This window comes from Ursus arctos, unplaced genomic scaffold (assembly GCF_023065955.2).
Source record: "Ursus arctos isolate Adak ecotype North America unplaced genomic scaffold, UrsArc2.0 scaffold_22, whole genome shotgun sequence".
In the NCBI taxonomy this organism is placed as follows: Eukaryota; Metazoa; Chordata; class Mammalia; order Carnivora; family Ursidae; genus Ursus; species Ursus arctos.
The window spans coordinates 58,039,360-58,052,824 of NW_026622897.1; the positions used below are offsets into that span (position 1 = coordinate 58,039,360).

At 39.7% G+C, this 13,465-nt stretch overlaps 2 protein-coding genes across 2 annotated transcripts; both read right to left on the reverse strand.

Annotated features, from left to right (window-relative positions):
* Positions 1-231: 231 nt before the first annotated feature.
* On the reverse strand, positions 232-1,176 carry LOC113248252 (olfactory receptor 51I2-like). Its single transcript, XM_026489621.2, has one exon. The coding sequence runs from the start codon at positions 1,174-1,176 to the stop codon at positions 232-234; it is 945 nt and encodes a 314-aa protein (XP_026345406.2).
* Positions 1,177-11,301: 10,125 nt separating this feature from the next.
* On the reverse strand, positions 11,302-12,246 carry LOC113248249 (olfactory receptor 51I2-like). Its single transcript, XM_026489617.2, has one exon. It carries the CDS (start codon positions 12,244-12,246, stop codon positions 11,302-11,304), a length of 945 nt encoding a protein of 314 aa, XP_026345402.2.
* Positions 12,247-13,465: the final 1,219 nt, after the last annotated feature.

The following is a 13,465-nucleotide window of genomic DNA, read 5'->3' on the forward strand; positions in this document are numbered from 1 at the left end:
TGAGACAAGTCATCTATGACAACCTGTGACATAGTTAATGACAATGTAAGGCAGCCTGTTGTATTGAGTTAATGGTTATAGACAGGCTGTACCATACAACTAACAGCAGGTACCCAATCAGAAGTCCGTTTACAGAAGGAGATTAAAACCCTCCAGGGCCAAGTATATCCAAGAATCAGCAATAACAACAAACTTCTAGGGTACCTGGCTTTCCAAAAGATCTCTCCCTGATCAAAGCTTAGGCTTCAAAAACATTTTGTATAGCCTCTTACGAATTTCTTTAGTCTTAATGGAATAGATAATTGGGTTGAGCATTGGAGGCACAAAAAGATATATCAGGGACATGAACTTGTGCACATACTCAGGGGCATACTTCCCAAACCGATGAACCATGGACACACTAACCATGGGTAGATAGAAGATGAGCACAGCACAGATGTGTGACACACATGTGTTGAGCGTCTTAAGCCTCTCCTTCTGGGAGGCAATGGCCAATACAGAACGGAGTATTAGCACATAGGAGAGGAGAATGAGCACTGAGTCTACGCCAAAGGCAGAGATAACAATGAACAGGCCATACATGCTGTTGATGGTGGTATCTCCACAGGGCAGGCGGATCAGGTCTGGGTGCAAACAGTAGGAATGGGTTAATACATTGGCTTTACAGAAAGGCAGCCTCTTCAGAAGGAAAGGCAATGGGAAGACCATGCAGAAGCTACGGATGGTGATGGATATGCTCATGTGAGCCACACGGATATCAGTGAGCACTGAAGAATAACTCAAGGGGTTACGAATGGCCACATAGCGATCAAAACTCATGGCCAGCAGAATCCCAGATTCTGTCCAGGAGAAAAAGTGGATAAAGAACATCTGGGTCAAGCAGGCATCAAAGGCAGTCTCTGGGGCATGAAAGCACAAGGCAGCCAGTACAGTGGGCAACGTAGAAAAGGACACCCCCAGGTCATTGACAGACAACAGAGACAGGAAGTAGTACATTGGCTGGTGCAAGCTTTGCTCCTCCTTTATGATGAAGAGAATTAGAATGTTGCCCAGGATGGAGATGGCATAAAGCAGCAAAAGGAGGGCAGCTAACCAGGGCTGCAGGCCCTCCATCTCTGGGAAGCCTGTTAGTGTGAAGCTGGTAGTGCTCGAGATGTTAGTCCCAAAACTTCCCATGAGGGTCCCTGAGTTGCTTTTGGGGAAATAGAACCAGAATGAAGTGAGATTAGACAGTGGACGATCAGGAGTGGTCACTGCCCTCAGGATGGAAGGTGCAACAATACTTAGATTCTCTGATGGTTAGATCATGAAAGGGTCAGGAAGGAGCACGTTAGGGTTGTTGGTTACATATCAGACTTTCTGCAGGCTGTCCATAGCCACAGATGTATCTTGGGCTCCGAATCCTTCCCCGCAGATATCCTTTGACTCTTTTTGTGGGGGAGGAGGGGGAAATCATCCCCTGTTCTTCCTGTCCCTGTGTTCTTTACAGAAAGATTCAAATATTTCTCCAGTCATGGAAAGTGATTTTGCACTTTCTCCCTACCAGTTCTTAGTTACCACCTTCTTCAAGAAATGAGGTACAGTATGTCCTTCCTTCCTCTGTGCTTACTGATGCATTCATTCCCGTGCAAGTGAAGACATCTGCATCTAGACTCTGAGCTGTCTCCTCTCTTGCCTGGATTCAACCATCATTCCAGATCCCCATCCTCTCTTTGTTGCTTGAGTCCCTCACTTATTCACCAAGAGTCCAGAATCTTCTGTTCCTCCACATCTGATTGCTTTAGGTTTTCCACTCCTGCATGTTCACGTTTTTTTTTTTTTTCTCTGTTTAGATTAAGGATTTGGAAACTGTATGTGAGATTCATTTGAAAAGGTTTAAAAAAACTCCTTTGTCTGGGCCTCACTCCTATCAATTAAATCAGAATCTATCAGTGGGACTCAAGAATCAATATTGTTTTTTTTTAATTTCCCAGGTGATTCTGATAGGCAGCCAAGTTTGAGAATCAGGGGTTTAGATCACGCCCATTAGCTTCAGATATGTCCCACCTCACACCAACTTCTTCTTTACTGAGGAACAATTTCATGATCTATCTTAAGAAACAAACAAACAAACAAACAAGCAACCCTCTTTATTGTCCCAGCATAGTCTTCTAGTGACCACTCATTTCTCTGTTCTCTTTCATAACTAATATTTTCAAAATTATTTTCTACTCACAGTGTTCTTCTTTATCTCTTCTTAGTACATCAACGATTCCAAATTTATGTCTCTAGCCCAGATTTCTTCTAGCTATAGACACAAGCAACCCTATTGGATCATCAGTTGTAATAGCTCATCTGTATCTCAAACATAACCTGCAAAGTTGAACTTCTTGTTATCCACCATATTTGATCCTCTCCCATATTTATCATCTCATGGAAGCCCATCACTATCTATCCATGCGCTCAAACCAGAACCACCTAGGAGGCATCTCTCTCCCTCTCCCACTCGGAGATCTAATTAATCTATTACCATCTTTCCCAAATATACTTAACATGGGCTTCTCCTCTCCATCTCACCTCCAATGGTCATCCACCCCTCAACATCTCCAACCAGGATGTCTGCAGAACCTTCTTTGATGATTACCCAGCTGAGTGTCATGCCCCTCTCCATTCTCTACAAAGCAGTCAAATTATTTGTTTATTATATAAATAAATAAAATGGTGTTACACTCCAACTGGAAATCTTCCAATGGCTTCCCTTACCTTTTGAAATAAGAATTTATATATTTTTTACTACGAAGCAGCATCAGTACCACCTGGGAAGTTGTCATCTTTCAATTATTTGAATCACTCATTATTTCTCTGCTCATGGTTGTATGTCACTGTTACACAATCTCATACATATTTTTCTTCATGACTCATCACACTTCAGAATCATAGTGAATTACTGTGTATCTCTTTGGATATTTGACTGATATTTTTTTCCTCCAATAAATTGTAAGTTCACATAATTGTCTCTTTTACTCTTCATCTTATTCTCAATGCTTAGCCAAGTCACTGGGTGTAGAGCCCTGGGTTAGGACTCAAAGATTACCAGTTCTAGTTTTAATCAGTAAGTATTAATAAAATAGATAAATAAACTATCTGAAGAAGAAGGTATTATAAGCTACATGTTCTTAAGTGTAAAATGAATTTGATAAGTTAAATAACTCACCTAACATCTAATAACTGAGTTTTTACCTCAGCTTTGTCATATACCAGCTGTGTATTTAGTTTATATCTTCATGCCTTACTTTGACACCTATAGTATAGGGGGAAAAAAGAATAAAACACTTAAAATTCATATTGAGGACCCTGGTGCTGAATTGTGTACTGAATAAATGGCAACCAAGAGAGTGGTGATGAAATGGGTTACTTAGGGGGTGACATCCTCTGGTCCTCTTTCCACATTGTCTTCCCACTTTTCGGTTCCCAACCAAAGGCTCTCATCTTTTGTCTCAGCCTTTATCCACCACCCAATGAGAATACTGGAGTATGAATTAATTACACCGAAGCATTTGTACTGAAAAAAAGCTTTAGAAGCTGCCTGGTAAGTCTATACATCCTAGGAGCTATAGAGTAAATCTGTAAGAAGGAGGCCAGCATAGTAGGATTTCAGACATCGAGGGCTATGGATGGGGAGTATGGGTTTGGGGAAGAGGAATGCAGGAAAAAATCTCTAAATTTAGATCATAGACAGCCTCTCCTTCTTCAAATATCTGTACCCTAATTGCCTTACGATTTTGAAGCTTGTAATGAGGTTCCTACAGACCTCTGTGTGGGAAGAGCTGAAGTCCCAACTTACCTCCCCAGGGCAGCTCTGCTGGAAGGGAGGATCGAGAAGTATTTACCAGGGAAGAAACACCAAGGACTCTGCATACAACCTTCCAGGCTTTCTCTATAAAGCTGCCTCTTAAGAGTCCCCAGGGCCCAGTTAGTCCTGGGGCTCAGAGGTGGCTGGGGCAGTGGACAACTCAAAAAACACTTGAGGGGATGGTCCCACTGTGCCCTGGAATCACTCCCCCTTAGAGGTTTCAAAGAAATTAAGAGACAGAACTGTGTTGTTCTTTATTTTAGAGAAGAGGAACTGAAGCCCAGAAGGAACCCATTCAGTAAGCCAAAAATAGCTGGATTCTATCCCAGATCCTCCGACTCTCACTTGATTCCCAAAGTAGAGCTCCTTGTACTAACTATCCTACAACCCAAAAAGATTTCAAGAAGCAAAATAGCATAACCACTAAAAACCTAATGATCTCTTGTCGGCAAATAGAGTGATCATCTTGGTGTGCCTGGAACTATACTGGTTTTAGCACAGAAAACCCTGCATGGGAAAAACCCCTCAGTCCTGCGTACTGGGACAGTTTGTCGCCCAACATCTAGATTTAGATTCAAAACTACCTTCTTCCCTGTCTGAGTGTTCTTTAAAAAATATATATATATTTAATTGGTTCAAGTGCCTAATTCCCCATTTGTAAAATTCCAGTACAAATGCCTGTAGGTCCAGTTGACTATGACTCTTAATATCACATGCTAAGTGCGTATGAAACTAGAACTATTGTGATGACTTGTCAATTTTTCATCTGCCAGGAAAGAATTTGAATAGAAGATGGGATAAACATTGAGCTCTGGAGCTTCTGAGGGCTGCGAGGACACATTGATTCCTAAGACACTAATCAAAGTTCTTAAACTACGAGAGTCTTTGGCCATCTTGTGTCACACCCAAACTTCTGCAATGAAGAAATGGAGGCTCTAAGAGGGAAGAGGCTTGCTGTCATGCACAGAGAAATTGTTATAGAGTCAGAACTTGAGCAGAGTTTTCCTGATTCAGACCCAAAGTCTATCCCCACTGTCCATGCTGTCTCTCATTACCAGGGTTGGTAAGGGACAGAAGAATAACTGGTATGTTGTGAGCTTTCACCAAGTGTCTGGGACCATGCTAGGTTATTTGATATAGACTGGCTCATTTAATCCTTTTTTTTTTTTTTTAAAGATTTTATTTATTTATTTGACAGAGAGACAGTCAGCGAGAGAGGGAACACAAGCAGGGGGAGTGGGAGAGGAAGAAGCAGGCTCCCAGCCGAGGAGCCCGATGTGGGACTTGATCCCGGAACGCCGGGATCACGCCCTGAGCCGGAGGCAGACACTTAACGACTGCGCCACCCAGGCGCCCCTGGCTCATTTAATCCTGACAGAAAACCTGATGAATGTCTTTTATTATGCCTAAAATCAATACTGGATTTTTCAGTAGGCAGACTACACATAGAAAATTACAGCAGTGAAGAAAACACTAAAAACTATCTATCCTAAAAATTATATATATTACATATAATATATTTTAAGTAATAAACATTACATTAATATGTATTAAATATATATAAAATATTTTAAATAACTAACAAATGCATAGGCATTTCTATATATAAAAATCATACATGGCTCCAATGGAGATCTAGAATATGAGAATAAATGTCTATTTCTTGAAAGTAAACACAAAGAGAGCAAGAGAGGACATGTTGGTCAGTTTTACACCCATAGCCTCCAAATATTCTGTCATTCCTTTTAAACTGATGATCTCATGTGATCCTTTGGCCACGGAGTAAGTGTTCTGGTTCGCTCAGGCATCAGGTGAGGTGGGGTACGGAGAGTGGAAGTTCCACGTGTTCCGGGTGTGCACCAAGTGGGTTGAGTCTCTCCGGCCCAAGTCCGCCTCCTCGGTAGGTAGTGACGACGTGGGCCTTCCACGGCCAGGCCCGTAGCCACATCTGGAAAGGAATGGCTCCCCTAGGAAAAGGAAACGCTTATCCCTTGAGATGAGCAGAGCGGAGCATTGGAAAAGCACTTCTGTGGGGAACCAGCAGGGGGCACCTGGGCTCGGACTCCGCCCCTGGGAGGTTCCACACCTCCTTGGGACTCTCACATTAATTTCACCTGTCTGCATCTTTCTCTCCTCTCTCCCTCATTTTACTAAAAACATAACATGTATGTTTTATAGCAAAGTAGAAGATGCAGATAATTAGAAAAATAAGGCTTCCTAGTTCTCACTAACCAGAAAGAACTACTAATATAATTTATTATTCCTTCCAAATACTTTTTTCTATGCAAATGTGTGAATGTTTAACAGCAGTATTATGCCAGTGTTTTGACCAAGAAAAAAAGTGTCAGCATGCTATAAATTCTGTTTGGTCAGATGTTTAATTCGAAATACTGCTTTACAGTGGCTTAAACGTTCTTCCAAACTGTCCTGTGCTAGAAATCTGGTGTCGCAGCCATAGCTTCTATTTCAAGTAGTACAGCTTTCTAAGATTTTTTTTTTAAGATTTTTATTTATTTATTTGACAGAGAGAGACACAGCCAACGAGAGAGGGAACACAAGCAGGGGGAGTGGGAGAGGGAGAAGCAGGCTCCCCGCTGAGCAGGGAGCCCCATGTAGGGCTCGATCCCAAGGCCCCAGGATCATGACCTGAGCAGAAAGCAGACACTTAATGGCTGAGCCACCCAGGTGCCCCTTTCCTTCATGTTTTAACATTTGGAAAGTCTACTTTATTCCTGTCCATTTCCCACTTTTTAAAAAGATTTTGTTTATTTATTTATTTACTTACTTACTTATATGAGAGAGAGAGCAGGAGCTGGGGGAGGGGGACAGAGGGAGAAGGAGAGCAGGGAGCAGGGAGCCCCAGGCAGGCTTGATCCTGGGATTCCAGGATCATGACCTGAACCCAACGCAGACACTTAACCTACTAAGCCACCCAGGCGTCCCCACCCCCACCCCCGTTTTCCACTTTTAAAAAAACTTTACAGAAAGTAGTCTCCATTGTGTAAGAAATCTAAATTCGCTTTAAAATCATGTTGTTGTATTCCCCAGAATACTCAGAATTAAGTAAATTGAATTGGGAAGAAATGTCACCTTCAGTATTTGTTTGACCTTTCCACCTAGACACATACTTTTGTGTCTATTCAAGTTTATTTTATTTTATTTTGTTGGGGGGAAGAAGGAGAGGGAGAGAGAAACTTAAACAGGCTCCACCCCCAGCACGTAGCCCAACCTGGGGTTCCATCTCACAGCCGCGAGTCATGACCCAGCAGAAATCAAGAGTAGCTCGCTTAAAGGACTATGCCACCCAGGCGCCCCTCAAGTTTATTTTTAAACTCCTCAATCATATATGAAGTTTTGTTCCCTAACATAGTTCATTAAAATATTAGTGAGAGAAATTGTTTGAGAGTTGAATTAAAATATTTGCTGTTTTTGAAATTGCTTTCACCAAGTGTCTATTATTTGGCATTATATATTTGGCAAATATACAAATACTATTATTTGGTATTATATATTTGGCAAATTTTTTCAATTTTTAGTAATTTTTCTTTTCAGATCTTTGTGTTTTCTTAATCCACAAATTACATCCTTGGCAAATAATAATAATATGGTTGCATTCACTTATTTATCCAATCCATAAGTATTTATTGAAATCTGTACAATTTGCAGAAGGTTAAGCTCTGAGAGTAATTTGGTTATTATAAATGTAAGATTTTTCCTTATTGAGTACTTTATTATATGCCAAGCAATGTATCTATCATCTTGCAAACATTATCTCTCAACTTTATAAAAATATAGTCTCGTTATTTCGGTAGTAATTTACAGATGAGTAAGTTGAGGTTCAGAGACGTTGGGATTTTTCTAAGGCCATGATCTGCCTTGCACAAAATTCACATTCTTTCTAATATTAAGCAATTCATACTTTCAAGAAACTTATGATTCAAATAGTAAGTTACATACGGAGTAGTACAAAATGATATCTAGCTGCTGTGGTGTAATTCTACAGAAATGCATGAGAAGCATAAAAATAATAAAACCTCTGTTTTACCACTATTGGAGGGGAGAGGACCAGGTAGCCGGAAGGCAGGTAGTAAAGGAATTCCTTAAAACGTTACACAGAGCAGATAACTCAAAAGCTGAACCACTCTCTGGCCCATGATATCTGTCTACTACCTATTTTTGATAAACAATTAGAATCATATGTAGTTTCCAGACAGACAAAAATGGACAAGATTGTCCAAGTGAAGGTTCTCAGAACAAAGGTCCAGAGGCATAAAGCAGCCTGTTGGTTCGGGAATCACACGTAGTTCCATACGGCTAGAGCAAAATAACATTGTTTGGGGGGTGGGAATGCTTAGGTAATAAGATATAAGAAATACAGTAGTGGTATTGTTAAGAGACATGTTAAGGCTTTTGGACTTTACCTGTAGAGAGTAAGAGCCATTGAAGGCTGGGGGTTTTCTAAGCAGATAGAGTCTTTAGGAAGATCATTCTAGCTGCAGTGTGAGAAAATGAGAGAAAAGATCAATGAACAATGAGATCAGTTTGGAAGATACTGCCAAGCGAAGTGAGGGACGATAATGAAGGCCCAAAACAAGGTAGCGACAGTGGTGAGGTAGAGGCCAAGATTGGAAAAAAATCAAAATCTACAGTTGTCAGGATTTAGTATTGAGTTACAGATACAGGGGAAGGTAAAATAGTCGCTTCTATTTCAAGTTTCACTCCATTGGTTAAAGATGCCCCCACAAAATGGGAAGTGATGGCATTGCAAAAACTTTTTAAATTTTAACCGGAAAGTGTACAATATAACACATTAAGAAAATATACCAAAAAATTTTTGTTTTATTTTTATATATTTTTTGTATTTTTGGTCTCATTAGTTACCCTTTCTGCAGTCTACTATTGCTTACATATTTTTCTCATTATTCCACTCATTAATATGATGAATTATATTGATGCATTTCTGAAAAATGAGTCATTCTCTTAATCCTAGAATAATGTTGATTATCCTTTGTTTACATTATTAATTGTATTCACAACTTTCAGTATTTACACATATGTTTCCATTAGTGTGTTTTCTCTACAGGACTGTTTGCTGATACACATTTTTTTCTGTATTGTTTATTGGGATTACATGTGCTCTTTTGTACAGCTTTCCAATTTTATTTATGACCAGATATATAAAAAGCATGATCTGTTTCTTGAAATGTGGGGAGAAAAACAAGGAAAAAGATCTTACAGTATAATATGTTGGAGATGGTGGGAGTGTAATCGTTAAGTTTTAATTTCTCCCTCAATTATCAGTTAAGTCTTCATGGATTTACATTTTGTAATTATCCTTCAAATACCGATTCATTCAAGACTTCAGATTGCTTATAAAACATGCTACTGTAATTTAAAAAATACCTCTAATCCAGTATTACAAATGATTCCTAAGTTTATATTCCATTTCATTAGATTTTTAGAGGTTGGTCTATTTTGAGAGCTTGTTAAAGATTGGTTATTGGATTTTTTTCAATCTTTCCTGTTCACCTTCTTTCAGTCCTTTTAACATTTTCATTTTTAAATTATTTTATATAATATTTTATCCTTTTCTTATGTCTTAAATTGAATGCTTAATTTCTTAACTTCCTCTCTCTTTCTGTCATTAAAAATACCACTAACATTTTATAAGACTACGGATTTAGGCAGAATGTATCATTGCATATGTTTCATGTTTTGTTATGTAGTATTCCCACTCTCATTGTTTCTTTATTGTTTGTTAATACATGCATTTCTATTGTTCGTATAAATATATACATACATATATGTGAACATATATGATGTATATTATAATATACACTTTACTGAATTTTAGTATTGAAACCTAGATCACTTAGTACAATTTCTATTGCAATTGTATTTATTTCATCTTTAAAGTTGGTAAATAGTGTGTGTTGTATGAAACAAATGTGACATGCATAGCTATAGGTAATATATATATTTCATTTTAACTAATATTCTTCTGCATAATCATTTTTAAAAATCCTAAACACTTAACATGAGATCTACTCTCTAACAAATTTTTGAAGTTCACACTACATTATCGTTGACTCTGGGTACGATGTCACGCAGCAGATCTCTGCAGCTTATTCATCTTCCTTAACTACAACTTTGTGCCCATCAATTAATAACTGGTCATTTCCCCTTTTCCCAAGCCCCTGGCAACCACCATTCCACTCTTTGATTCTATGAATTTGACTATTTTCCGTAACTCATGTAAGTGGAATCATGTAGTATTTGTCTTTCTGTGACTGGCTTATTTCACTTTAGTGTAATGTCCTCAATTCCCTCCACACTGTCACATAGTGCAGAATTTCCTTCTTAAGGATGAACAGTATTCCATTTTATGTCTATGCCACATTTTCTCTATGCATTCGTTGGTTGATGGACGTTAGGTTGTTTCCACATCTTGGCTATTGTAAATAGTGCTGCAACACAGGCATGGTAATATCTCTTTGAGATCCTGATTTCAATTCTTTTGGATAAATACCCAAAAGTGAGATCACTGGATCCTATGGTTATGACCGCCAAAGCACAGGTAACAAAAACAAAAGTAAACACCTGGGACTACACTGAACTAAAAAGCTTCTGCATAGCAAAGGAAACAATCAGGTGTAAAGGCCACCTTGAAAATATTTGCAGACCATATATCTGATAAGGGGTTAATCTCCATAATATATAAGGAACTCCTACAATTTAATAGCACAAAAACTAATAGCCTGAGTTTTAAGATGAGGTATGGAGTAGCATAGGCATTTCTCCAAAGAAGACATTACAAATGGTCAACAAGACATACAATGGCTCAACATCACTCCTCATTAGGGAAACGCAGATTGAAACCACAATGAGATATCACCTCACACCTTCCAAAATAGCTTTTATTAAAAAAAAAAAAAAAAGACAACACATGTTGGAAGGATGTAGAGAAATTTGGACCCATGCACACTATTGGTGGGAATGTAAAATAGTGCATCCACTATGGAAAACAGTATGGAGATCCCTCAAAAAATTAAAAAATAGAACTTCCATTGCCATAATCTTGGGGAAACAAGTTCTTGTACCCACTATGACAGAGTTTCCGTGGTAATAAGCAATTTCCTTTGTGCTGATTGACTTTCAGCAAAGATAAGAGAAACACATCACGCTGAAATGAGGGACATGTTATGACGATGGATATTTTTGGATTAAAAAAAAGGGAAATTGAGCAAATTTTGTTTTGTTTTCTTTCTTTGTTTTTGCTAAATTATAACCCAGTTTACCTTGGCAAAACCTGTTCGTTTGGGTCATAGCTATTGCTAGGCAGAAATCCTAGTATCGGTCAGTGACTAAAGAGAAATTTAAAAAGCTTTGTCAAAGCAGTTTTTAAAAACTCAAATTTGTGGACTAACAATAAATATCCTCTGAATCTTGGAATTTAACATGCCTCCTGCTTAAAACTTTGTCCCCAGTAGTATTTTGCAAAACCTCTGACGAATCTCTTTGGTTTTGATGGAATAGATGACCGGGTTGAGCATAGGAGGCACAAAGAGATAGATAAGGGACATGAGTGTGTGCACGTACTGTGGGGCATGCCTCCCATAGCGAGCAGCCATGGACACGCCAACCATGGGCACATAGAACATGAGCACAGCACACATGTGTGACACACACGTATTGAGTGTCTTAAGTCTTTCCTCCCGGGATGCAATGGCAAGTACAGAGCGCAGTATGAGGACATAGGAGAGGAGAATGAGTGCAGAATCCAGACCAAAGTTAGAGATGACAATGAATTGACCAAAAATATTATTGATGGTGATGTCGCCACAGGGCAAGCGGATCAGATCTGGATGCAAGCAGTAAGCATGGGAGAGTACATTGGCCTTGCAGAAGGGCAACCTCTTCAGAAGGAAAGGCAGTGGGAAAACCATGCAGAAACTGCGGATGATAACAGCCATGCCCATGTGCACCACTCGGGCGTCAGTGAGCACGGTGGCATAGCGCAATGGGTTACAGATGGCCACGTAGCGGTCAAAGCTCATAACCAGCAGAATTCCAGACTCCGTGAAGGAGAAGAGGTGGATAAAGAACATTTGAGCCATGCAAGAATCAAAGCTGATCTTTCTTAAGTGGAAGCAAAATGTGGCCAACACCGTGGGCAGTGTAGAAAAGGACACACCTAGGTCATTAACTGATAGCAGAGACAGGAAGTAGTACATGGGCTGATGCAAGCTCTGTACCTCCTTGATAATGAAAAGGATAAGGGCATTGCCCACAATGGAGACAATGTAGAGGACACCAAGGAGCAGAAACATCCAGTGTTGGGAGGTCTCCAGCCCTGGGAGCCCTGTCAGGGTGAAGGGAGGCAACTCTGAGCTGTTGTGGGGCTCACCTCCCATGGCGGCACGGCTGCTTAATTCTAGGACCACTAGCCTGTAAGGGAGACAAACACAGAGTTTAACTCAAGGCCTAGCCCTAATACTTTGGGACTTTCATGTATCATCCAACCCCTTCCCTTTATAGCGTTAATCAGTCTTGCTCACCGAATCATTCATCCTTGTCTCTCATTGTCACCTAGATCTCTGGACTTGTCTGAGTTTTCTCAGTTTACCAGCTGGCTAAATAGGTCACATTGCCTTCCTTTATACCTGTGTCTATTGCCACAGTGCTCCTTCTCATATTTGAAGCTATGAACTTTTCTCATCAATATCCGGGCATCAATTTATTCAAGACCTGAGACAAAACTACCCTGGTCACTACTTCCTTGACTATTCTGCCCTCTTCCCGAGCATTTCACTTATTCATCAAACCCTAAACTTTTCATCTTTCCAATCTCTCACACTACTGAACATTTACTACATTATTATGACTCTCCAGCTTCCCTACTCCTATGTAGTCTGTTCTATCTATTCATCCGGACAGAAGACAAACGGGTGGAAAGATATCGACCCATAGAGATAACCTTCCAGATGTTCAACAAGACGTACTAGGGTCCCCTCTTCCCACTCATATTTGCATTCTCTATCCAATTAACTTATATCATCACTTTTCTCCCTGGATAATTTGATTTACTCAAAGTGAGTTCTTAATAATGTCTTTCAGAACCAAATGGCACCTAACTTCTGAAAGCCACTGGATCGATAATCATTTATTTATTCCATGAAGTTGTTTCTTATCTATGTTCTCCATCTCTTTGTATAATACTACCGTTATGCTTAAGATTGAGACTCGAAATCCAAATATCATTCTTTCTTTCCTATCCACTGCATTAAACCAGGTAAAACCCAAGGAAAATACTGACCCTGAAGATGCCTCTGTCAGTACCTTCATCCATTCTCTTCCACCTGCAGTCTCCCCTGAAGACCCAAGCAATCACATTCTCGTGCCCTAATGACAGTCTCCTAATAAACCTCATGCCTCTCTCCATTTATTCTGGAGTAGGGCTGTTTTAATATGGAGTAGAACTAAACTAACATTTTGAAAAGGTAGGATCTGAAAATGGCACTATTCCAATTAGAAGCCTTGAATGCTCCCTCATTACCAAAGGATTGAATCCAAACTCATTAGCCTAGAATGAAAGGCCTTTGTAGTCAGTACTAAATCAGTAGCTCTGGTCTC

What these genes read in the sequence shown, in the direction of transcription:
- LOC113248252 (XM_026489621.2), bottom strand. Translation starts at nt 1,176, where the DNA reads ATGGGAAGTTTTGGGACTAACATCTCGAGCACTACCAGCTTCACACTA.
- LOC113248249 (XM_026489617.2), bottom strand. Translation starts at nt 12,246, where the DNA reads ATGGGAGGTGAGCCCCACAACAGCTCAGAGTTGCCTCCCTTCACCCTG.